This window comes from Bos indicus x Bos taurus, chromosome 27, assembly GCF_003369695.1.
Source record: "Bos indicus x Bos taurus breed Angus x Brahman F1 hybrid chromosome 27, Bos_hybrid_MaternalHap_v2.0, whole genome shotgun sequence".
NCBI classification, from domain to species: Eukaryota; Metazoa; Chordata; class Mammalia; order Artiodactyla; family Bovidae; genus Bos; species Bos indicus x Bos taurus.
In genome coordinates, this window is record NC_040102.1 from 32,192,340 (window position 1) to 32,218,856 (window position 26,517).

Consider the following 26,517-nt stretch of genomic DNA (forward strand, 5'->3'; position numbering starts at 1 on the left):
AGCCTTCGTCTCCATTACAGCCTGCCCCTACCAGGGGCAATCTATGGGACAAATGTAGGTAGCAGTTCTGGGAGGAGTGAAAAAAGATAACCACAGAGGAGTCTAGTTACAGTAAGGATAGAAGAGTTTATAAAGTAATGATGTATGAGAAAACCAACGTTAAATGAAGGACTGTTTAAAAGAAAAAAGGATCATTCCAGGTTCTCCAAAGAAACATTTTTTTCTTTGGGAGATATTTATGTGTGTGTATGCATTTCTCACAGATGTATATATGAAATAATATATACAATATATAAAATATAATATATATAATATACGAATATATATTAAATAGCACATGCATAAGTTAAAATATAATAATACATCATACATGAATATATATTAAATAATATAAATGATAATAATCTATATGAACTCTGGAGGTATATTTTAAGAAATTGGTTCATACAACTGTGGGGGCTGGCAAGTCCAGAATCTACAGGGCCAGCCTGCAGGCTGGAAAGTCAGGCAGGACTTAATGCTAAACTCCAACTTCAAAGGAGTTGAAGCAAAGCTTCTCTGGAAAGCCTCAGTTTTTGCTCTTAAGGCCTTTGACTGATTGGATAAGGCCCATCCACATTATCAAGGCTCATCTCCTTTACATAAGGTCAACTGATTAGAGATGTTAACCATAGCTATTGCAAAATACCTCCACGGCAACCCCTCCCCTAGTGTTTGATGAAATCACTGGATGTGGGAACTTACCAAGTTAATGCGTTAAAAACTAAGCATCACAGTAGGATTACCCTAATCTAACTATTTTCACTGTTTTGTGCTCCCTTCCAGTAATTACCCACTCCAGTACTCTTGCCTGGAAAATCCCATGGGCGGAGGAGCCTGGTGGGCTGCAGTCCATGGGGTCACTAAGAGTCGGACACAACTGTAGTGACTTAGCAGCAGCAGCAGCCAGTAATTACATACAAATATATTTTACATAGTTGTAAAAAACTGTATTATAAGAATTTACTCCACTTATTTTATGTATATAATACATGTTCATTATAGAAAATGTGGATACATAAAAATTTGCCATTCTAATTTCTTATGTAATTTGTAAACAGTGTTTCATGTTTATAAGGCCATCTTTTCCATGGAATTATGGGCACCATAAGAACAAGGAAACCGGTGCCATTTGTCTTTTTATGCCAATCATTAATTATGGTGCCCTGCACACACTAGGTGCTCAATAGATATCGGTTGAAAGAGTGGATTTTGTTCCATAATGCCAACATTTATTATTTGTAATAGCTACATAATAGCCAAAATAATATACTAAAATTCTCTTAGCTCATCACCGAGTATTAAACATTTAGATTGATTTCAGGTGTTTTTATTTTCCAATAGTAAGGTTTACTGCCAAAAAATTCTCTGTACATATGCATTTTTCTTTCATTGGAATAACTCAAGAAAACTTATTTGTATGTGCCCTCCTTTAGAGTACCGTGGTCTTAAATAATCACACTGATTAGTCAAACTCCTGATTAAATTAGAGGAAAGTATGGGTTGAAGTGACTATTTGAAAGGTCCATTGAGACTAGAATAATAGCCTCATAATAATAACGAGTCATTGTGAAGCTCTTCAGAAAACTGAACCCAAGCAAAACTGAGCTTGTGGACATTGAGTCCCACAACTGCCTTCTAAGATAATGGGACTGGAAGTCTGCAAACTACATTTCCCAGGTTCCTTTGGTAAGTGGTCTTCCTGTTAGGTTTGCCTAACTGGCAGAGCAATCAAGATGAGACAAGAGAGGAAATGTCTTTGCTTTCTATTCCCTTTCTCCATCTCTCTCTGTGTCTCTCGCTCTTCCTCCTCACTCTCAGCACTCAGCCACTTCTCTTTCTTTCCTTCCTTCCTCTGAGAGGGTTTCTTCCATTATTTCAGCTTCTAAGGCTGTGGGCCACTCTCTATGATCCTAGGTTCTGGAAATCTAATCTCTGACTTACCTTCAGCTCTCCTGTTCTGCCCTTTGACTTTCTAAGATCTTTGTAATACATGCCCTGTATTAAATATCCTCTTTTGAAATATCTAGGTTTGTTTTCCTGATCAGACCCTGATTGATACAATAAAGACAGAATTCTTTAGGAGGAACTGCTCACCTGGTTTTGCCCACCTTTGGTCTCCAAAATCTTAACTTTAGGAGTCAATCTGGATACACACTTCAGAAATATTTCTACATAACTACATTAATCCTATTTTTTTAGTTTCTGTATTTCATGTTTTGACACCTTTAAAAGCTTGCTGCCTGGGGCAAAACTGCCATTCCCAGAGCAACCATTTTCTTAGATATAGCAAAGGGTTCACCAAGATCACATTTCTCTTAAACTAACCAGCCAGTCTCAAGACAGTGACCAATTTTTATATCATTTGTGTCATTGCCAGGACTTTTTACATTCCAGGCCTCATTCTGATTTCCTCCCTGTGTAGATATAGAGACATGCTTATCTATATCAACACTTTAAGAAGTTCTTCCAGTGTATGCATCAAGAAGATGTTAGAAGACAGTTAATGAGGACTGAAATTATACTCTGTATTAAAAACCAAACACTACAAGGAACAGCAGACATATTGATATGCAACTGATTATAAAGGTTGTAGGATCATCAGATTTCAGTTCCTCTCTTTCTCTAAAGATCACCGTTAAGCATCTAAGGGGAGGGGTATGGTCCAGGCAGCATTTTATTCTGCACTTACTCCTGCTGTCAGGGGAAAACATCAAGCCTCTTCTTTGACAAGTACTGTTACAAATCTCAGTCTTGACTGATTCACTTTTTGTAGGAAATATCTTTATTTTCCTTTCTTTTCTCAGGAGATTAAATAAGATTCGTGGTATGAATACAAGCAGAACCTTAAAAGGAAGTTCATGCAGACTCAAGGAGTTGGGCAATCGTCACAGGAACAGAGTATGAAAAAGGCATCATAAACCTAGTGGGCACTATCTCTCTTTCTCTCTCCCTCTCCCTCTTTTGATCACTCCCTCCCTCCTGCTTTTTTTTTTTAATTTTTAAATTTATTTTGTTTTCATTATTGTTGGTTGCACTGGGTCTTCACTGAGGTGCACGGGCTTTCTCTAGTTCTGGAGAGAAAGGGCTTCTCTCTAGTTGTGGTGGGTGGGTTTCTCATTGCAGTGGCCTCTTGTTGCAGAGCGTGGCACCTAGGGCATGGGCTCAATAGTTATGGCACACGGGCTTACTTGCCCCACGGCATGTGGGATATTCTTGGACTAGAGATCGGACCAATGTCCCTTGCATTGGCAGGCAGATTCTTAATCACCAGGGAAGTCCCCTCCCTTCTTTTTATTCTGTATCCACTTCTTTCTGAGGCTGTGCTCACCCCATACCTGGCTCTGTCTAGCTCCAACACGCAAGAGACCTACATGACCCTCCAGCCACGGGGGGTTCAACTCCCACCTGCCGCTCTTAATTGCCACATCTCCGGATGTCACTGGAGTTCTGTGGGTGGTTTCACTTCTCCGTGTGCCCAGCCAAATGCTTACTGAGAGGCTTGGTGATAGTACCACTCTCTTCAAACCTGAAAGCTGCTATTTTCTCTCTAAGCAAAAATATTCTGAACACTGGACTATGGGAAAAGAGTTTTCCAGCCCTTTTAACCATAGGAGATTTTTTTTTTTCCTACTTTCTTGTTTCAAGTTTTGCTTCAAGTCCAAAGCTGCGTCTTGTTGGCATGATCTGTTATCTCCTCCTCAGCCAGAGAACAGCCTCCCAACACCTGGACCCGAATGAAAAAGCAGTGCATTTGTCCTGGCAGCCAGATCATCGCTCTTTACTGCCACTGAAGACAGCATCCCCAGCCCTGTGCCACTCTCATGCAAGGCAATGAGGACAGAGCGGCAATACATGCTGTTACTCTGCTTTTTACTTTCCTCTGTGGAAAGATGTGAGCTCCTACAGACAGAGGAGAGCTTACAACTGCAAGAAGAGGAACTAATTCAAGAAGGTGACTGGGAAGCACAGCTAACAATGGACATGGAGACAGACTGGACTTCCTTCATTCATCCTGCAAAGATATAGCGAGTCTCCACTCCACACCGGGCCCACAGCATTCCAATGCTGTGGACGTGGCAGTTAACAGAACATATGCCTTGCCTTCTTGGAGTTCATATTCTTAAACATCTAAGGGAAGGAGAAGCGGGTGACAGAGGATGAGATGGTTGGATGGCATCACTAACTCAATGGACATGAGTTTGAGCCAACTCTGGGAGATAGTGAAGGACAGGGAAGCCTGGCGTGCTGCAGTCCATGGGGTCACAAAGAGTCGGACAACTTAGCAACTGAACAACAGTCGCTAAGAGAGAAGAGAATTGCATGTAGAGGTAACTGCTGTGAAGTCAGTAAAGCAGAGCATTGGACAGGGAGAAACTGGAGAGGTGCTGGGTGCTATTTTATTGAGTAGGCAATCAATGAACTGGAGAGGGCTGGGGGAAGGAGGGATGCAGTGCAAATGCCCTGGGGTGGAAGAGTGAGGTGTGTTACCCTGGATGTCAGAGAACGAGGAGGGACTGTGGTTACTGTGACTATAGTTTAATAAAGGAAGAAGAAAGTCAAATGCAACACGATCAAATGTCCACTTAGAGAAGGCATCAGAGGACTTTTGGCAAATTAGTTATTTTGAAAAATAAGAGAAAATAGTTATCCCCAATCCTAAAGCTGTGTAGCAGAGTAGAGAGAACTCCAAACTGGGAGTTAGAAGATCTCGAGCTACCTGGTCAGATGAGTGCATCTACTTAAGCCTTTCTTTTTTCAGCAAAGTTGAAATGACACCTACTTTAAGGGTTTTGATGAGAATTAAATGTGACAGTGTATATAAGAGTACTAGCTTGTTGTTTGGCATATTAGATACTCAGACACTGGAAGCCAAAACAATGAGACACACTACACCCTGATTAGTACAGCCCTAACCCAGAAGACTGACACCACCAAATGCTGGTGAGAATATGAAGCAATGGGAACGCCCGTTCACTGGGAATGCAAAATGGGACAGCCACTTCAGAAGAGAGATGGGTGGTTTCTTAAAACACTAAACATACTCTGACCACACAATCCAATAATCCTGCTCCTTGGTATTCACCCAAAGGGGTTGAAAAGCTATGTCCACACACAAACCAGGATGTTTACGGCAGCTTTATTAATAACTGCCAAAAGCTAAAAGCAAACAAGATGTCCTTCATTATGTGAAGATTCAATAAACTCTGGGCAACCAGACAATGGAATATGACTCGGCACTAAGAAGAAATGAGGAATAGATAACAAATAGATGGGGGGACAATGGAAATTTTTCTTGGGCTCCAAAATCACTGCAGATGGTGACCATGGCCATGAAATTAAAAGACACTTGTTCCTTGGAAGAATATGACCAATCTAGACAGCATATTCAAAAGCGAAGACGTTACTTTGCCAACAAAGGTCCGTCTAGTCAAAGCTATGGTTTTTCCAGTAGTCATGTATGGATTTGAGAGTTGGACTATAAAGAAAGCTGAGTGCTGAAGAATTGATGCTTTTGAACTGTGGTGTTGGAGAAGACTCTTGAGAGTCCCTTGGACTATAAGGAGATCAAACCAGTCAATCCTAAAGGAAATCAGTCCTAAATATTCATTGGAAGGACTGATGCTGAAGCTGAAGCTCCAATACTTTGGCCACATGATGCAAACAGCCAACTCATTGGAAAAGCCTCTGATGCTGGGAAAGATTGAAGGCAGGAGGGGAAGGGGAGGACAGAGCCTCGCATGCTACAGTCCATGGGATCATAGAGTTGGATGCGCCTGAACTGACCTGAAGAAGAAATGAGCTATCAAACCACGAAAAGACATAGAGGAGCCTTAGATGTATGTTACTAAGTGAGACAAAATCTGAAAAAGCAATGCACTGTATGATTCCAACTGTATAACATTCTAGGACAGGAAAAACTATGGAGACAGTAAAATGGTCAGTGGTTGCGAGGGTTGGGGGCAGGGAAGGATGAATAGGAAAGATCCAGAGGATTTTTAGGGCAGTGAAACTACTCTGTGTTACTACAATGATGGATACATACCATTATACATTTGTCCAAATCCACAGAACGTACAACATCAAGAGTGAACCCTAACTTAAAGGAAGGACTTTGGGTCATAATAACGTGTCAGTGGAGGTATCAGTTGTAATGCACGTACCACTGTGTTCGGGTGTTGATAAAGGGGGAGGCTGTGCGTGTGTGGGGGCAGAGCACATTGGGAAATTTTTGTACCTCCTCTCAGTTTTGCTGTGAACCTAAAACTGCTATAAAGATATAAAGTCTTTTAAAAAATAGTGAAAAAACAGGCCCATAGTATTCCCAGCCTGGCATTATGGGGCCCTGGACAAGTTACTTAAGTAAAAGGGACATCTACCGTTTATTGAGTGCCTGCCTATGGCACTGCCCTGCACTGGGCATTGTTCATGGGTTTCATCTGCTTCCCATTTGTGCAGCAAGGGGGCGGGACCAGATCACACCCAAGCTTGGATCATTTAAAGGGGCCCTGCTGAGACCCCCCCAGGCCCGGGAGACAAAGGTCATTCCAAAGGAACTCAGGACAAGAGCAGCAGCACAGATGGGCTGAGACACAGAGCCTTGCAAGCAATCCCCAGAAAACCACAGGGCCCTTCGGGGCCTCTCAGAGATTCCTGGAACACAGTGCAACGTCATGATGCACAGTGCCACGTCCTGAGCTGAGATCTGCTTCGTCTAATAATATTAAGCTCCAGGAATTTACTTTTCCATCCTCCTCCACGGAGGCATTAAGACCAGATGGCAAAGACCCGGGGGAATTAGCACCATGGATGCTCTTCCCCGCCTGCACCGTCACCCCCATTCCTTACTCATGTCTTTTTTCACCCCAGATGAAGCAGCTACGCCAAACAGACGTGGGGAGCTTGCTGATGAGGACAGCAGGCGACCCGAGAGTTGAGTGTGCAAGAAGCCTCCTTCAGATGCAGGGTCCACCTGTTTCATCCTCCTGACATTAACAATGCATCTTTCATGGACTTTCTATGTGTATGGAACCTAGGGAGACCATGCCTTGGCCGGGAAATGGCACCGTCAGAGACTCGAGGACTCAGAGACCTTGGAACGATCTGTTAAATTCTTACGAAGCTATTTCTTTGATTTCCCCATGGGCTTGTGGGCACGTGCTGATTTGCAGGCCTTGCCCAGGATAAGAAGCTTCTCTCATCCTTCCAACAGGAGAAGTAGCAATGGTCACGGTTCTCATTCTCCGAGCATCTAACAGGTCTCCAGCCCTATGCATATTTAATTCTCATACACATTATTCTCCTTGAAGCTTCAAACAAGAACCAATCACAGATGAGGCCCTGAGATGGAGAAGTACTCTGTCCAAGGTCATCAGGCAAATAAATATCAGAGCAAAAACTGGAAGCCAGGCCTGTCCTATTCCAAAGCCCAAATTCTTTCTGCTGTGCCCCAGCTGCCTCTCAGAACGCAATGAAAAGACTTCACAGAGCTGGAGCCCACACAGGTGGGCCTATTTCCCAAGATGCTGCAGGGCAAGGAGGGGCAGGTACAGGTCAAGCTGGCCCTGCAGAAAGACTTTGCGTCAAGTCCCTATTGGGAACACATCTCAAGCCTGGAAGAACTTAGCCCCCTTAGAAACAGACACCTTGACCTTCCTCCCCGAGCAAAATATGTCCTGGGTGTCAAAATCTGTTATCAGCCCAGCCAACTCCAATTAGCTTTCATTCTGTCTTTGTCTCTCTTGTTTAAGACAAGGGAAGGCTGGAGGTCCCGGGAGCTTTGTCACCTGGAGAAAATCACCTCCCTCCTCTGGTCCTGTCCCTTTCTCCCAATGGGAAGTCTCCCAGCTTAGTTTCCATGGGAAATCAGCGGGGGTGTGGGCAGACAGAAAGGAAATTCCTTCACTCCATCCGCTCTCCCCAAACCTGGGGAAAGCAATGTTTCTCCTCCACCCCAGGCCCCAGGGCTTCTCCCCTGCTCTCTGCTCCCCCCAACACACACCCCGCCTCCGCAAAAGAGGCTGCGGGTGAAGGTTTTTCCATTTAATTTCATTTTTCATCATTTTTACCCCTTTTGGATGGTTCATATCTGAGGGTCTCAGTGGATTAACTGGCCAATCAGATTTCATTATGAGCCCAAGTAGTTCTTATCATTAAACCTGTAATTTATTTCTTCTGTGTTTCATAAAATGTGAAATATTACCATTCTCCGGGAGCTTGAAGAGAGCAGGGATGCTCCATTAAGTCCAACGCTGCTCATCCAGAAGAGGCCGTAATTATATGCGGATTTTTTTTCCTTACAGCTAAGTTTCTACTTGCAGATGCTAACAAAAGAAATAAGCTTTTAATCCAAACATAATTAATATGAATTACCTCCCCAGTACACCCTGGCTTTGCACCATTAAACTTAATTTTTGTTTTGCATGATAATTGTGTTATCATTACCGTTTATAGGAGAACCCAGGGACCCTCACTTTATTTTCAGTCAAGACTAAAGGGACTGGAAAGGACTTTCCTCCCTTCTGCCGGTCAGGAGCCTGTGGGCCAGCTTTCCTGATCTGTCCTTGTGGCTTGGGGAGCCTGGGGTCATGACCATAGAGGGAGAGGGGGACCTCCCTCCAACAGTAAAAGGAAACAGATTCCTACGTAGCCCATGAACGATTTGTCACTCAGGAGATGGGCTCATTCGGAGCTGCTAATTATTAGAACGTCATCGTAGTCATCACCATCACCATCATCATTATTATCACCACCGTTATTACTGCTCCTAACTGTAATTTCTTGGCAGCATGCTCCAGCTACTCTGCTATTGGTCATTTCTCCCAGTGATCTGGGGATCCTGGGCTGAATTCTTTAAGTGAAGCCCCAGAAAATAGTAGATTGAGCATCAAAGGCCCGGGTTTCACGCAACTTTCCGTTCAAGACATTGTACAAGGCCATCTTTCTCTCTCTCTCCCCTCCACGTGCCTCAGTCTCCCTCTCTCTCTCCCCTGCTTCCTAAGGAAGATTCATATTTTCATAAATCTGAAGAAGGGAGCTAAAGCCTTGGGAACCAAGTGCTACATTTATATACTGGCATCCCTTCACTGAATAAAGAATCATTGCATATCTCTTATGGACTAGACACTGTGAGAAATAATATGTATACACACACAGAGAGACACACACACCAACCCTTATCATCAAAGAATTTACAATCTAGTTGAGGGAGCAAGATAGATACCCAAATGTTTTTAAAAAGGAGAGGAAATGAATATCAGCACAAAGCAACAGTGTCAAGATGGCCAATGGAGCACCTGCCAGTGGGAGCACCATTAGTGATGCAAAGGTGAAGACTCAGGGAAGAGTGAAGAGCTTGAGCTGAATTTGACTATGGGGCAGGATCTGTAGAGGAGGCATCACGGAGCAGAAGCAGGTAGAGGATGGTGGGTGCAGTCCTGGGGGAAGGACCACATGGAGTATGGTCTAGGAAATAAGGGAATCACATTTGACACGGCAGGAGCATGTGAAGGAGCAACAGGAGACAGGCTGGAAAGGTCATCTGGAGTCAGAATACGGAGAACCCTGACACCAGATAAGGTCGTGGGGAGACTCAGAATTGTTTTAAAATGGGAAGAGGAGGTGGTTTCAAGGAAGCGGCATGGACTTCCCATGTCACTTAGCCATCTTGATACTGTTGCTTGTGCTGTTATTCATTTCCTCCCATTTTTACAACACTTGGGTGTCTATATTCCCCCCTCAACTAGATTGTAAGTCCATCTCACTGGCTTACTGTCCAGTGGTTAAGAATCTGCCTGCCAATGCAGGGGACACACATTTGACCCCGGATCTGGAATGACCCCACATTCCCTGGAGCAACTAAACCCATGTGCCGTCACTATTGAGTCTGTGCTCGAGAGCCCGGGAGCCACAACTGCCGATGCCTGCATGCCCTAGAGTCCGTTCTCAACAACAGAGAGGACACCACAATGAGAAACCCGCACACTGCAGCTAGAGAAAGCCCAAGGGCAACGGCAAAGACCCCATGCAGCCAAAAATAAAGAAAGGCAGTGGCCTCTGCAGCTGGTCAGTCTGGGGGCACCTGCAGGAGGCTTAGCCGAGGGAGGGACTGAGGCCAAAGAGGCCAGAGAACCGTGGCCGCAGTGAGCAGAAGTGAAGGCCTCCACTCAGGTGGGACAGAACAACTGGGAAGAGTAAATACCTTAAAGAGAATCCATGGGACTTGGTAAGAGAGCGAAAAAAGAGAGAGAGAGACTGGTGGATGGAATTCATGGAAACGCACGAGATTTAGCAGAAATAATCACCACCCAAAACATGATGCACGGCGCCTGGCACAGGACAAGCAGTCATGACTACTGACTTCTGTTAACTGTGGTTAGTGTTTCATCCTGTTTGATCATCCCAGAGTCCCTGCGGAATTGTCCAGGGTAGTTCTGTTACACATATTACGTTGCTGGGCAAGCAAACTCCCTGAGAGATGAAGGAACTATCAAAACATAATCTTTCTTTCCAGGGACCAAAGCAACAACCATTGCTCTTTAGACTCTTTCCTCAACCATATTACTAGTTTTGAAAAATCGCGGTGATGATAAAAAAAAAAAAGCCTTGCCCAGGCCAGGCCCCCCAGCCAGTGACAAAAACAAGAATATTAGCACATTCAGTGGCCACACCAGGAAGTGGCGGGCCTTCACTGGTAACACGCTTTTCTTTTGCGGGGGCAAGGGCGGGGAGGGGAGTGGGGTGTTGAGATACTGTTCTTCGAGGACACTGGATCGCCATGACATGGGCCCTATTTTTCTTGTCAGTCCAACAATCTTAATACTGTACTGCTTGCAGAGAAGTTTTGCTCAAAGGAAGACCCTTCTACAAATGGTTTCTATCAAACTCATCTTTGATCAGGGAGGTAAAAATAGAGGACAGATTTTAAATTCATACAAAGTTTGATTTGACAAACTGGGTATTTGGTTCAAAACAGATCATATGAAATTCAGGAGTAATCAGTGTAAAGTTTGAAGCCTACGAGAAGGGGGGAAATGATACCATTAAATAAGTGAGGAATTAAAAACTGGTGAAAGAGTAAAAGAATAAAACTTTATAGGAAATGACCAGTCCATGTAGAGTGAATAATAAGGTGAATGTGATTTGCAGAAAAGGTCTAATGCTTTGCTGTACACTGGGACTAGGAAATCAGCACTGAATATACACTGGAAGGACTGATGCTGAAGCTCCAATACTGTGGCCACCTGATGCAAAGAGCCAACTCATTGGAGAAGACCTGATGCTGGGAAAGATTGAGGACAGGAGGAGAAGGGGGTGACAGAGGATGAGATGGTTGGATGGCATCACCGACTCAATGGACATGAGTTTGAGCAAACTCCGGGAGATGGTGAAGGACAGGAAAGCTTGGCGTGCTGCAGTCCATGGGGTTGCAAAGAGTCAGACATGACTTAGCACCTGAACAACAACGAGCTAAAGGGAAGAGTGATAGAAAGGGCTAGAGAGCAGGGCCTGTGAGCAGATGTCAGACTCCAGAGTTATTTCATCCAGAGTGGAAAAGTCTAGAAGGAAGAGGATGAGAGGGCCTGGGTTGATTTAACAACGCGCTTTAAGCCCACGAGAGGCTCTTACTCTCAGAGAATGGTGCCCAGCTGGTCCTCCCCGTGTCCTCAGAGGAGTACAGGGCAAGGAACCAGTATGACTTACTGTGGCAAGGACATGCCAGCCCCAAATGCATCACCTTGGAATGATTACCTTTGAAACCCATGTAGAACAGATTTCTTTTTCCTGTTTCCTCACCTCTGTCTCCCCTATCCGGGACAACACGAGATTCTAGATGGTGACTACTGTCAACCAGATTCCCCTGAGACCTGATATTCAAAATACCCCAGAATACAGAGAATGGAGGTGACCCTGAGTGGCCCTCCAACCCATCCCTCTGACTCTGGGCATCTCAGCCATTTGAAATAGGTCTCTAAACTTAGTCAATATGGGCTCCCTGACCCATCTATGGTGGAATCTTCCTAACCCATCTATGGTGGAATCCAAAAATATCAGCACACAGAGACGTATGATCACATCCTAACACCTTTTTAAAGAAAAATTAAAAACTAAAGTCAGAGGGGTGGATGAAAAGGAAGAAGCAGGATCCTTCCCAGCAGCCATAGGAAGAGCTACAGAAGCCAGAGGAGCTCCCGGCCCACGGGGACCAGACCTGGAGACTCATTCTCCCCTTCTTCCTCTTGTTTGTACCTGGCACAGTTGTGGATATGACCAGAGGAAGTGAAGGGTCTACACGGTCCCAGTTTACGAACCCAAGAAGCAAGAGTCCCATTGCTCTCGTGGCAGGAATGGCTTTGTGTCTTAAGTTAAATCCGCCGCCGTGAAATCCTGTCTAATGATGCAATATCATCACTGGTCCCTCAGATGAGGCAGTTCTGGGTGTTGATAAAGAATCTGCTCCCTGGAGACAGGGGCTTGGAACCACAGCAGGTCACCCAACCTCTTTGTGGCTTTGTTTACTTATCTACCTGTGAAGTGGGGACAAGCGCGGTGTCTACCCTGTGGACTTGCTGTGACGCTTAAATGAGTCAATATGTGGAAAGGGCTCTGATGGTGCCTGGTACACCTTTAACTATTAGGGAAGTATTCACTAATTTTTTTTGAAGACTCTGCTGTGATGCACTACACTGATCCCAAATCCACATTCGCACTCTGAGTGGCTTCCTGCTACATCAAATTCCAGCCATCACACTCTTTACCTGTCAAAAATCCCCCTGGATTGTATGGACGTTTTATCCATTATGCAGAAAGTACAAATTCTGAATCTTACATGTCATCTACCAGAGAAAGAGACAAACCTGCCTGAAGAGAGGCTTTTATATAATTCTTTAATAAAAGGTATGCATTTTAAAGGATTTCTGGCAAAGATACACCCCAAAAAAGAAGACTTAAAAAAAAAAATCTTTCACAGTCATGGCTACTCCGGTCCCTGCTCGCCTTTTGTCATTGTTTCCTCCCTGTATTCTGATGGACACTTTCACGTAACTAACTGTTCCGTGTGTCACTGCTTCCCAAAACTGTTCTGCTGAGCCTTAATGCTGGAGGATGGTAATCGATGTTGGTTGGATAAAGGACTCTGGGGTGAAATAAGTTCAAGAAGCGATAGGTTAAACCACAGAACTTCTCAGAACCCTTAGCGTTGATGTGCACGCAGTCTTGAGAGGGGCATAGGACACCAAGCACTTCCCGAATATATTTGACACGGGAGTCGTATTCCAAAAGCCACGATGGAAAAATGCTACTCTACAACTTTGTATTCTGCTTATCATAAGCACTTCTGTGCTTGCCCTGAACTCTTTTCCCATCCTTTTAAATCACTGCATAATAATCTACTAAGAAGATACGCCTTAGACTCCTCAAGCATTCTGTTACCGTGAAACATTTAGGTTAATTTCAACTTTTCACTAGCCTAAATAAAGTTGCAGCTAAGACCTTTTTTGTCGTGTGGGATTTCCAAAACAATGGAAGTGTTTAGGATTTCTTCCTTAGAGTAGCTTCCCAGGAGGAGAATTATTGGGTCAAAGGGTATTCACGGTTCAAGTTCATGGCACAAGGTGCCAATTTGTTTTTCAACAAGCCTGTATCCATTTTCACTACCCAGCAGCGTGTGACGGTGCCCACACACCACACCAGAGCAAGGCGATAGGCCAAGATGCTAAAAGCGGGACTGCGGACGGTTGCTTTCATCGGCCTTCATTAGCACTACCTCTGGTGGCAGCCTCTGAAGCAGATCCAGTGCCAGCCCCTTCCCTCTCTAGTCTTCTCTCTCTCCCCAAACAGACTCAGATGAGCCTCTGGATGCGCCATTTCTAAGCTAACTGCACAGGATAAAGTCCACACCAACACCCCACTCCCTGACATTCGGGAGACATCAAAGAGGCTCTCCTCTCAGCAGCTAAATGTTTAACAACCAGCTCTCCAGGGAGAAACAAGCCCTGGTTTATAGCATTTGGTGCTTACTGCAGAGTTGTACTATCTGCTGTTGCTGCTGTTTAGTCAACCCCATGGACTGTAGCCCACCAGGCTCCTCAGTCCATGGGATTCTTGAGGCAAGAATACTGGAGTGCGTTGCCATTTCCTTCTACAGGGGATCTTGCCCACCCAGGGACTGAACCCAGGTCCCCTGCTCGGCAGGAGAATTCTTTACCACTGAGCCACCTGGGCTGGCTCTCATCAAGGCTGATTTCAAGCAAACAACCTCCGAGCACAACGTCACTGGACTTGGAGGTGGGAAGAGGTGAATCCAGTAGGCCCTTGTGAGTCAGGAGGGCGGTTCCAGACACGCTTGCCCAGCTGCAGTTACTGAGTTTCTCTCTTTTCTCCCCACAAAGGACTCTGTACCCCTATCTGGATGCTCCTCCAGGTCCAACCAACCACATCCAGGGTCCCATAAGCCCTGTGCTCACAGCCCCTGAGCTGTAATACTGTCTATGCTCATCTTATACCAGGGCTTCGGCTTTAGTCACTGCAGAGGTCCACGGGATTCAGCTTCAAGGACCTTAGCCTATAGATGCTTACCCCAAGCCATCAACTCAGGCTGACTCCACTGCATAGCTTCCCCCCCAGCCCCCGTCCAACCCACACCCTCTGGGCTCTGGACACAGAGTCTTGGACTATCTTGCCTCAAGCTGCACCCCCCACCAGCTCCTGACCTCTGATTCCACGTTCAGACTAATCAAGCGTCTGACCTCCTTCTCTGCCTCCAGTTTGCAAGACAGGATTTACCTCCTGGATCTGGTGGCAAATTCAATTTTCACATTCATGAACTGAAATGCATGAGATTTTAAAATCCTTCTCTCTTTCTCTGGCTGTTGCAGAAACCCTCTCTTCCCGCCCCCGCCACCACCCATGAACATGCACACACCCACTAAGGACTGAATGGTCCCTGAACCCCATAAGAACACCCTGGTACCCTGCCAGCCCTCCACCCCCAGGACCTGACCCTATCCACTGTGTTCTCGACTGAGTACGGTCAGAGAGTCTTAACTTCTGGGCTATAGGCCAGCAGACTTCCAAACTGAACTCTGAGCTGGAACACCTTGCCGTGTGCTCCATCCATCTGACTAGATAACCCATGACTGTCTATTCCAAAATTACAACTGGAAATACCTTCATCCCCAGTTGCCACCCGAGCCATGCCAAGAGGGACAAGTGGGGCTGCCAATCCTAAGGTCTCTACAAGTAAACACGTCCCCCACCACATTAGGCATGCCACCCCCCTGGTGAGAGCCCCCTCTCCCTCCCAGGGTCCTCCACAGGGACCAGCTGACCATTCTCATGTCAGTCTCAGCTGGGACGAGTGGGCTAGCACTGCAGAAGAAGAGAGCAAAAGTGAAAAATGCAAGAGGGAAAGGAAAAGGGAAAAGGAAAAAAAAAAAAAAATGATGCAGCAAAATGGAAAGGAACTGTAGAAGGTACCAGATGATGACAGGAGGCATTATACGCTCCAACATTCCATGGGGTTTCTAGACCCTAGAAAACAGAAATAATGGCTTCCACCTAAAAACAGAGAAATGGCTGGATTCCTTCGAAGATCCCCACCAGGATCCATATCTCAGCCAAGTGCATTGTTACCCCATCCAAACACGTGTACGAAATAGTTAACAGTAATCCTCCTGAGATGAAACAGGGAGGGAGGCTGACAGTGTTACAAAGAAGCATATGGATCCCCATATTTTTTCCAAAGGCAATCTATTCTAAGCTTGGGCACAATCTGGAAGTTACTCTTCCCCCAAAATGAGTCGAGCTCAAACCCCTTCACCCTATCACAAAGCAGGGCACTCTGCTGCATACAAGAGCAGAAGGCGGGGAGTAGGCAGTGAGAAACAGAGCTACGATCATTCAAATAGAAGTCCCAGATAAAGTACAGCCAGCAGTTGGCATTTGACTGATCATATTGGAGGGAGCACCCTTCCCAAGGCGTATTGCTGATAGAGATTCTTAAGTGAACCTGGAGGAATAGCATGAACAGAGAAAGGTGACTTTCTTTGGTTAGTAATAAGGACCTTAACATACGAAACAGAGTATCCCAACTCACATCACTGGGGGAACAAGTATAGCACAGAGCACAGGAGGAGAGAGAAATCAGCATAACCTGGAAAAAGAAAAATGGAGAATAAATCTTTAAAAAAACTATTCCCTCCTCCCCTCCCCATCCCCAGCCACACATGGTTTGGTTAATTCCTTAATGAGGATGGATTGTAATTAATATCAGAACTACACCATATAATTATTGGGTATAATTATGCTTGAGTTAACTGTAGAGCAAATCATATATAGTTCAAATTCTATAGTGTGAATTTTCCATTAATCTTTTGGGGAGTGGGGGAGAGTGCTTCATAAGGTCTTTTGATAAAGAGCATCTCCAGGAACAGGCCTATATCAGGTGGATCTTTGGATATTACATTCAAGACAATGATGTTCAGAATTGCCAGATCCAGCAGCTGCATCCCTTATAGACCTCTGCCTTAAACAGATTGATTCATACCCAGTGGCCCAGGCCAGAGAATGGGCAGTGACTGGCTGATCCAAACCCTGCCTAAGTCAAGGTCATCTCTTGGCCCTCTGGTTGCCGGGCCCTCGTGTGGACTTTCTGAGCTGTTTCTGTGGGTCCCTGATCCCTTACTTCTAGAGGCTGCATGTTCTTAACCTGTATCTGTCTCTCATCCCACTTACTCCACCACATCCCCAGGGACCTAAAAGCTCTTTTCACTCCCTTCTTGGCTCTCAAAGTGCCAGCGATGATGCCATGCATGGTCATAAAGTTCAACAGAGGAAGAATTATAGGTCTCCAACTGCTCCCACATGTCAGCCACACATAGTTCATGGAACTTGGACTTCTACATGTTACAGTCTTTGTTGGAGGCAGGGGTCAGAGAGACTGGGGGTCTGGCGAGATGTTCTGCAGTTAAGTGGAGGTTTGGCCTTTGGGGAGCACTGGCCACACGCAGGAGCCCTTCCCCGCCTCCCACTCCCGTAGGGCTGCTGTCTTGGAACCACGGCTCGTCTCTCCAGGCACCGTTTCCATTCCTGCCATCCCTCTTCCCTCATCCCCCACCTTATTCCCCAGAGGGGCCAGCAGAATCCTTTCCAGGGGCTTAGGGCTTTATCAAAGGCAAGGAGACTCCTTTAAAGCCAAATTAATTAATTTAGGAGAGATCTCTAACTTTCCCTTCTTAACTCAACTTCCCAGACTCTTTTCCTCTTTGCTCTCTAAACTCCTCCTCCCTTCTCCCCATCCAGGCTTCCCTGGTGACTCAGACAGTGAAGAATCTGCCTGTCAATGCAGGAGATCTGGGTTCAATCCCTGGGTCGGGAAGATCCCCTGGAGAAGGGAATGGCAACCCACTCCAGTATTCTTGCCTGGAGAATTCCATGGACTGAGAAGACTGGCTGGCTACAGTCCCTGGGCTCACAAAGAGTCAGACACGACTGAGCAAGTAACACTTGCTTTCACTTTCCTCATCCATCAGGCTCCTCATCTATTGATCTCTTTGCCGCAAATTCCTCCCTCTCCTCCTGGGGTCCCTGCAGCATAGGGTATGGGTGGCTGAGGTTCAGAGCTCAGATGAACAGAGCTCAGAGCTGTTCATCAGTGTCTAAAAGGCGAACTCCAGTTTCATCACCCTTGGGAACAGTCTGAAGTTTAAACCTTTTACCTCCTTCAGGTGCCACCAGGCAAGCAGCGACCCACCAGCTCTGGAAGGAATCAAGAGGCTTAAAGAATAAGCAAGATGCATGGCTCATACAGCACCCATGCATCTACCAGCCTCTCACCCCTCCAAGCATCCCCCAGCACTCTCAGGAGGAATCAGCCATAAAGAGACAGGAACACCCCTTCGGCCCCATCCCCAGGCTCCTGTCCCCTCTGCCAGCTTTCAAAGGCCACCCTTCGACTGAGTAAGTGACACTAAAAACAGCAATTCTCCCCCTACCTCCACCCCCCCATTGCCTGCCCACTGATAATAATGGGCCGAGACACTTTTATTATCATTATTAATTAGCACTTTCAAGCAATGGAATTAAATCAATATGGTGGACTGAAACTAATTTTAACAAGCCATTGAGATCAATCATTGGGACTTTTATCTACATAAATGCCACTAAACTCAGCTCGTTAGTGTAACATTAGCTGGAAAGAAAAAGAAGGGAGACTGGCGGGGTTTTAATTAGGAAGACATAAACCGAGCCACAATTTTTCTTCTTTGATTTGCTTTTAATCTCGTCTACAAAGCTCTTCTGGTGTTGCCCAGGCTGATTTTTAGTCCCAGGCCACTTCCATGGGAAGGGGAGGGGCGAGCGAGGAGAAGCCAAGGGCAAGCAGTAAAAGATGCTTGAAGGGGATGGTCCCTCACTTTGGCTCACCCCAGGAGGACTCTGGGCATCCCCCTGAAGCCCCTAAATCTGAAGTCTCAGATTCCCAGTATCAGTGCTGACCACCTCTCCCTCTGTATTCACCTCTGCTTAGCATTTATTCATATCTGTGTTATAGGAAAATTATTTATGCCCATTGATTCATTCAATGAACAATAGATGAGCACTTAAGGGGGCCAAGCATCCTGCTCACTCCTCTAAAAGGATTTTAAAAAATGAGAAAGAAAGAAGTAATCTTACTTCCTCTGGAGCAGGCAGTCTGGTCTTTCTGTCCCTCCTAGATTGACGGTTGCTAGAGGGCAAGGGCTATACCTTATTTAGCTTTTGCCCCCTCCCCATCCAGTTCTGTCCTCCATGTCTATAAGGTAACTGTTGGGGTGAATGGGTCAGAACTCCACTTCTCTACCCACATGTCACTCCTGTCTGTGCCCAGGCACCTGCCACTCCACCCCTTTCATGTCCCATGGGCACCAAGACCATCTCAAGACTCCATACCTCTGAGCTGGCTGTCACTCACTCTAATAACAGCCTGCCAGCCTTGCTCCTGACAGGCTGTGGCTTCTTACTCTTCAAGACCTAGCTGTAAGATCACCATGTGAGCAGAGCTGCTTACCTGGGCTTCTCTGACTTGAGAACTTCCATAGTACACAAAAACACACAGGCAAAGGGAGGCATCCCTAGGCTGCCTTTGGTGTCTGCTCCTCCTGTTCTTTAGGAGATGCTGTAGCGATGGAAGGTGCCCAGCAGAAGTCTACAATGGCACTTTTGCTTCTGACAATATAGCATTCTAAAAATATCATCTGACCCTAAAACTAAGGTACTGGATAAATTACAGCAAACACACTTTTAAATGTATTTATGTGTTTTCAAGAAAGGGAAGTCTCCAGTGGTCGTACATTACTTACACAAAAACAGAGAGTAAGCTGAGACAAGAAGGGTAAGTGATGCCCTGGGGCCAAACACAGAAACCTAGAGTTTTAGAGATTAATGCGGCTTTGATGTGAGTGGGAAATGGGAGGCCAGGCCTTGGCCTCATGCAAGGTTGACTAGCTAAACTCCATATAAAGCTACATCCTCATTTAAAGGATAAACGAAAGAAAACTACATCCTTCTAGCAAAGGAAAACTGTCTCTGTGGTGGCTTTATATATTTTCTATATATAAAAATTAATCTTCCTTTAGAATTCATAACCTAGATCTGTTCTCACTGGGGGTCAGGAGTTTAATTCATATTACCCACATATAAGGAAAACCTCAAGTTGAGAAATTGAATTAAAGTGATCCAAGTTTGGTAGTGCACTCAATCCAAACAAAAGCAAATATAAACATCTCTGGAATAAAATATCTCAATCCAGGCCCCACAGATTATGTCAAAGCAAAAAAGAGCTCAAGTAAAAAGTTATCAAACACAAGGAGAAACAAACTTCTATAAGTCAGCATTAGCAGAAATGACAGATAGCAAATGCATGATCCCCAACAAACTGGAATATTGACTTATCAGAAAGTGAATATAGTAGAACTGTATTCATGATGCAATTTTTGAAGAAAAGAGGGAAAAATAAACAAAGAACAAAAGAGTATCAAAAAATAACAAGGAAAAAATTGTAATTAAAATTTAAAATGCAATAATTGAAATGAAAAACTCAAAGGAAACAGTTTTTATGTTAAATATCCCTGAAGAATAAATTAGTGAAATGGAAGAGAATGGATGAATTACACAGAACCTAGAGATAGGAGATGGAAAATATGAATGAAAGAGAGGTCAGGAAACATGAAGAATGGAATTAGAAGGCATAATACATGTGTAATTGACATTATAGAAACAGAAAATGAGAGACAATACTTAGAGATAATGTCTAAGAGTTCTCCAGAATTTGCAGAAGATATAAAGGAAATACAACTCCACAAGGCAGTATAAATAAAATAAAATGCATTCCTATACACTTTGTCGGAGAAGGCAATGGCACCCCACTCCAGTACGCTTGCCTGGAAAATCCCATGGACGGAGGAGCCTGGTAGGCTGCAGTCCATGGGGTTGCAAAGAGTCGGACATGACTGAGCGACTTCACTTTCACTTTTCACTTTCAGGCATTGGAGAAGGAAATGGCAACCCACTCCAGTGTTCTTGCCTGGAGAATCCCAGGGACAGAGGAGCCTGGTGGGCTACAGTCCACAGGGTCGCACAGTCGGACACGACTGAAGCGACTTAGCAGCAACACTTTGTAGTGAAACTGAAGGACAGCAAACACAATGAAAACATCTTTTTAAACATCCAAAAGAAAAGACTGATCACCACAATGAAAATACAAAGAGAAATCAATAATTAGACTAACAACAGACTCCTCACTTGTGACAATGAAAGTCAGCGTATAATGGAACAGTATCTTCACCAGGGGTCCACAACCTCCAAAACTGAATGCCTGATGATCTGAGATGGATCTGACATAATAATAATAATAGAAATAAAACACACAATAAATAAAACGTGCTAAAATCATCCCAAAACCATCCCCCTCGCTGGTCCGTAGAAAAATTGTCTTCCACAAAACCAGTTCCTGATGCCAAAAATGTTGGGGGCTGCTGATTATGCTGGGAAAAAATAACTATTAACTTTGGACACTATATCCAGAAAATCTGTATTTCAAGTTGCTTTCAGATTTAAAAAAAAAAACAAATATTCTTACTTCCAAGATATCCTCATTAATCAATTTACTTTAGGAAGTAAAATAATTCTAGGAGGAAAAAAAGCCTACAATGTGAGAAGGAATTGTGAGTAATGAAAATGATAGCATGTATATAAATCTATACAAATAAAAACAAAAGTGATAATTTGTGTGCTTAAAAACAAGAACTAAAATATGTGAGCAATGCTGGATAGGCTAGGGTTGATAGAAGATAAAGCATTTCAAGGTTCTAATTCTTGAGGGAAGTGGGGTTAGGATGTCTATATGTGTGCGTGCGTATATACATATGTGTATATGTGTGTGTATATATATATATATATATATATATATAGTAAATATATATGGCTTCCCAGGTGGTCCTAGTGGTAAAAAACCTTCCTGCCAATATAGGAGACATAAGAGACAAGGATTCAATCCCTGAGTAAGGGAAGATCCCTTGGAGAAGGGCACAGCAACTCACATCAGTATTCTTGCCTGAAGAATCCCATGAACAGGGGAGCCTGGTGGGCTACAGTCCATAGGGTTGCACAGAGTTGGACACGACTGAATTGATTTAGCATGCACACATGCATATATATATGGCTGCGAAGCACGGCTTGCAGGATCTCAGTTCCCCGACCAGAGACTGAACCCAGGCCATGGCAGTGAAAGCCCAGAATCCTAGTTACTAAGCCACCAGGGAACTCCAGAGATGCTAATACATTTTTGAATGTTAAGTGCACAAAACCAAATTTAAAGGGTAAATCTTTAAACGAATATAGAGTAATTTCCAAAACTAGTAGCAAGAAACAAAATTAAGAACAAACAATCCAAAACAAGGCAAGAAACACAAAAGGTGGTGGGGGAGGAACATAGAAAAAGCAAGATTAAAAATGCAAAAATTAGGTAATTTTAAAGTCACATGGAGCTTAATATACATGTCATAAAATCAAATCCAAAGGCAAGGAGAACAATTAATAAAAAATTTAGAATAGTGATCACTTTGGAAAATAGTAAAGGTAACTATGGGGAAAGAGAACACAGGAGGGACTCAAAGGTATTGATTGTGTTCTATTTCATGTGTGGAATAAAGGGCACACAGATGTCACTTCATTTTTCATACCTTATTGTTGTTGCTCAGCTGCTAAGTCGTGTCCAACTCTTTGCAGCCCCATGGACTGCAGCATGCCAGGCTTCCCTGTCCATCACCAACTCCCAGGAACCTATTCAAACTCATGTCCTTTGAGTTGGTGATGCCATCCAAACATCTCATCCTCTTTTGTCCCCTTCTCTTCCTGCCCTCAGTCTTTCTCAGCATCAGGATCTTTTCCAGTGAGTCAGCATTTTGCATCAGGTAGCCAAAGTGTTAGAGCTTCAGCTTCAGCATCAGTCCTTCCAATGAATATTCAGGGTTGGTTTCCTTTAGGATTGACTGATTTGATCTCCTTGCAGTCCAAAAGACTCTCAAGAGTCTTCTCCAGCATCACAGTTTGAAAGCATCAATTCTTCAGTGCTCAGCCTTCTTTATACATTATACAAACACCTTTATACCATGTGCTGGGCTTCCCTGGTGGCTCAGATGGTAAAGAATCTGCTGCAATGCCAGAGACCTGGATTGGGAAGATCCCTTGGAGGAGGACATGGCAACCTACTCCAGTATTCTTGCCTGGAGAATCCCTGTGAACAGAGAAGCCTGGTGGGCTACAGTCCATGGCATCACAGAAGAGTCAGACATGACTGAACGACTAAGCACAGCACACAGCATACCATGTGTGTGTATTTATATAAATGAAATATTTCATAAAAGGTTTTTAAAAAATTTAAAGGACCTATGGTGGCTCTGTATTGCTCCATTAAGATTAGTCTGATCAGCCTGGCATTTTTAGGCCCTTCCTCAGCTTAGCACAACTTCTCTCTCACTCCTGCCCAATGTGGGTTTCTTCCTCTACTGAGTATTCCTCGTTGCCCTCCTTCTAGTCTTTACTGCCACTGCCAGATAATTTACATCTCCAAGACTTTGTTCATGCTGTCTTCCTCATCTTTCCTTCTATCTATGATGACAACTCTACAGTTCCCAGAAGAAAAAAATAAAGTACTTTCCCCTACACGAAGACTTCTTGAGTCTACCTAGGATGCAGAGACCTCTCAATCATGTGAAACACTTCCAGGACTAGTGAACTCCATCTGAACACCCTTTGTGTTCAGTGGGAGGGGAAGTCTTGTCTCTTCCCTAGCTGTTGAACTTCTTGAGAGCAAAGAGAGTCTGATGTTTCCTTTTATGCCTCACTATCTCTTAACCAGCACTGAACTCAAAATGCACTCAAAAATCATCCACTGAGGAAAGAATAGCATGGACCAAGTCTTAATTCTCATGGAACAGATTCTGTTTGAGAGTCTGGAGAAATCTTATAGTCTTGAGAACGAGTCCGCCCAGCAGAGGTGAGAGAGGGACGCCGGCGAGAGCGGGACCCACTGGCCGAGCCGAGCCCACCGGCCGCACAAGCGCCGCCTCCGTCGGGATCCAGCCCTTCTAGGGGTTCCAGGCGCCGGAGACCGCGGGGCTCCCAAGGAGGCCGCCTCGCCGGCGGGACCTAGCGGCCGGCAGCCGCACGCGCCGGGCTCAGCCAGCCTGCTGCTCTGGATCAAGGGCAAACTCTTCACCTGGAATATTTTGAAAACAATTGCCTTAGGTCAGATGTTATCCTTGTGTATATGTGGGACAGCCATCACCAGCCAGTACTTGGCAGAAAGATATAAAGTGAATACCCCCATGCTTCAGAGCTTTATCAACTATTGTTTGCTGTTTCTAATTTATACAGTGATGCTGGCATTTCAATCAGGTAGTGATAATCTTTTATACATATTGAAAAAGAAATGGTGGAAGTACATCCTGCTTAGACTAGTAGATGTAGAAGCTAATTACCTGATTGTCAGAGCATACCAGTACCCAACGCTAACCAGTGTCCAGGTGGCTCAGTGGTAAAAACAATCTGCCTGTCAAGCAGAAGACGCGGGTTTCATCCCTGGGTCGGGAAGATCCCCTGTAGAAGGAAATGACAACCCACTCCAGTATTCTCGCCTGGAAAATCCCATGGACAGAGGAGCCTGCTGGGAAAGATAGGAAATCTTTTGTAAGACAGACATCATAAGAGGCACATGAAAAACTCAGAATTTCATAGAAATTAAAACCAGGAGTTACCTAGAAGATGCATTCATCACAAATAGTATTAAGTGTACTTTTAGCAATGAATAGTAAGAGTCTTTTGGATTGCTTTGGGATTCCTGTGTTGATGGCTCTTTCATGGTTTATTCTTTATGCAAGATACAGAGTGATCCACTTCATTGCTGTGGCTGTCTGTCTGTTAGGTGTAGGAACTATGGTTGGTGCAGACATATTAGCAGGGAGGGAAGACAATGTACTGATTGGTGACATCGTGGTCCTTCTTGGAGCTTCCCTCTATGCTGTTTCTAATGTGTGTGAAGAATACATCGTGAAGAAGCTGAGCAGAAAGGAGTTTTTAGGAATGGTGGGCTTATTTGGAACAATTATCAGTTGCATACAACTATTGATTGTGGAATATAAGGATATTGCTAGCATTCACTGGGACTGGAAAATTGCCCTGCTATTTGTAGCATTTGCCTTCTGTATGTTTTGCCTGTATAGCTTCATGCCACTGGTGATCAAAGTCACCAGTGCCACTTCTGTCAACCTGGGCATCCTGACAGCTGACCTCTACAGTCTTTTCTTCGGACTCTTTCTATTTGGCTATACGTTTTCAGGACTCTACATCCTGTCCTTCACCGTCATCATGGTGGGGTTCATCCTGTACTGCTCCACCCCGACGCGCACGGCAGAGCCAGCTGAAAGCAGTGTACCACCAGTCACCAGCACTGGAATTGACAACCTGGGACTGAAGCTTGAGGAGAACCTGCAGGAGACCCACTCTGCAGTCTTGTAGCTGGAGAAGAAGGCATACCCATCCCCCTGAGGTTTCCTGGGAAGCTGGGAACTGTCACCTGGATAAAGCAGAGCCTACGGCTTTGGACACTTGAAAACTTATCAGAGTGAACACTCCATAGCATTGGGTTTGATCCAGTTGGATTTTAAAAGGAATATTAAAATCATGTATCAAAAGTGGAAATGCCAAAATAGAGCAGAAGCTGAGGCTAGGATTGTGTTTCTGTGTGTTTCGGGCCCAATACCTGTTAGTGTCAGGGAGACAAGGTATGGGGTGCATCCTGGGCTGTTAGAAGCACAGGTGGGAAAGCAGGATTGGGCAGATACCTGGGTGTGAGCCAGACTCAGGCTGTCCAGGATGGGCTAGGTAGTCAGGAGGAGGGGCAGCCCAGGTGGTTGGGAGTAGCTTTTCTCATTTGGAGGCATCTGAGTTTTGTCGTGCTAAGCCAATTATTGTCCACAAGCCTTGTGGCCTTTTAGGAAAGGGAAAAATGAGTGGGGCAGCACTTGAGAAATCCTGAGATACAACTGTGAGTACCATAGAAGCCGTCAAGCAGGGTACAGTAAACCTAGGAATCTTCTCCCAATTGTTACTATGCTACTTCTTAGCAAATAATGTGCCATGCGATTTTTATAATACCTCTTCAATACAGAGTGTTAATATGCAGCGTCATTATGATATCAACTGCCAGAATACCACTTTGTAAAAACTCTGTATGTGAACTTTTTGGGGTGAAAAATATAATAATGAAACTGAGGGTAAATTTATATTATTAAAAGATTTTGATTTCATGGAAATAAAAAAAAAAAAAAAGAAATCTTATAGTCTTGCTTTCCAGTCTTCCTGGGGTCCAGTTATATCCTGTTATACTCCCCTTTCCTCTTTAAGTCACTTTTCTATTTAAAGCTGTTACAATTGTTTTTCTGTTCCTTTTTAGTCTAACAGTCCTCATTGATAATGTGGGTCCAAGAGAAAGATAAGTATCATATGATATAGCTTATAAGCAGAATCTTTAAAAATGGTACAAACGAACTTATTCATAAAACAGAAATAGAGTCACAGATGTAGAAAACAAACGTACAATTACCGAGCGGGAAATGGGGAGGATAAAATGGGAGATTGGGACTGACATACACACATTACTATATATAAGACAGATAACTGATAAGGATCTACTGTATAGCACAGGGAACTCTACTCAGTACTGTTAGTGGCCTATATGGGAAAAGAATCTAAAACAAGAGTGAATATATGTATATATATATATAACTGATTCACTTTGCTATACAGAAGAGAGTAACACAACATTGTAAGCCAACTATATTCACATAAAAATTAATTTAAAAGAAAAAAGAAACGTGTGTCCAAGACTCAGGGCAACTCAAGTTCATCCCTCAACAAAAATTACAAATTATCACACACCAT

General features: G+C 44.3%; 1 protein-coding gene across 1 annotated transcript; it reads left to right on the forward strand.

The window, feature by feature from the left end:
• The first annotated feature begins 9,319 nt into the window (after positions 1-9,319).
• LOC113884945 (solute carrier family 35 member F2-like) lies at positions 9,320-25,848 on the forward strand. The gene is made up of 3 exons (XM_027530050.1): positions 9,320-9,367; positions 23,580-24,101; positions 24,391-25,848. Exons 1-3 carry the CDS (start codon positions 9,320-9,322, stop codon positions 25,090-25,092), a joined length of 1,272 nt encoding a protein of 423 aa, XP_027385851.1. The 3' UTR covers positions 25,093-25,848.
• The last annotated feature ends 669 nt before the right edge of the window (positions 25,849-26,517 follow it).

Coding starts and splice junctions, on each gene's coding strand:
- LOC113884945 (XM_027530050.1), top strand. CDS start 9,320: ATGGCCAATGGAGCACCTGCCAGTGGGAGCACCATTAGTGATGCAAAG. Junction 9,368..23,579: donor GCACCATTAGTGATGCAAAG/GTGAAGACTCAG, acceptor CAGAGGTGAGAG/AGGGACGCCGGCGAGAGCGG. Junction 24,102..24,390: donor CAACGCTAACCAGTGTCCAG/GTGGCTCAGTGG, acceptor ATGAATAGTAAG/AGTCTTTTGGATTGCTTTGG.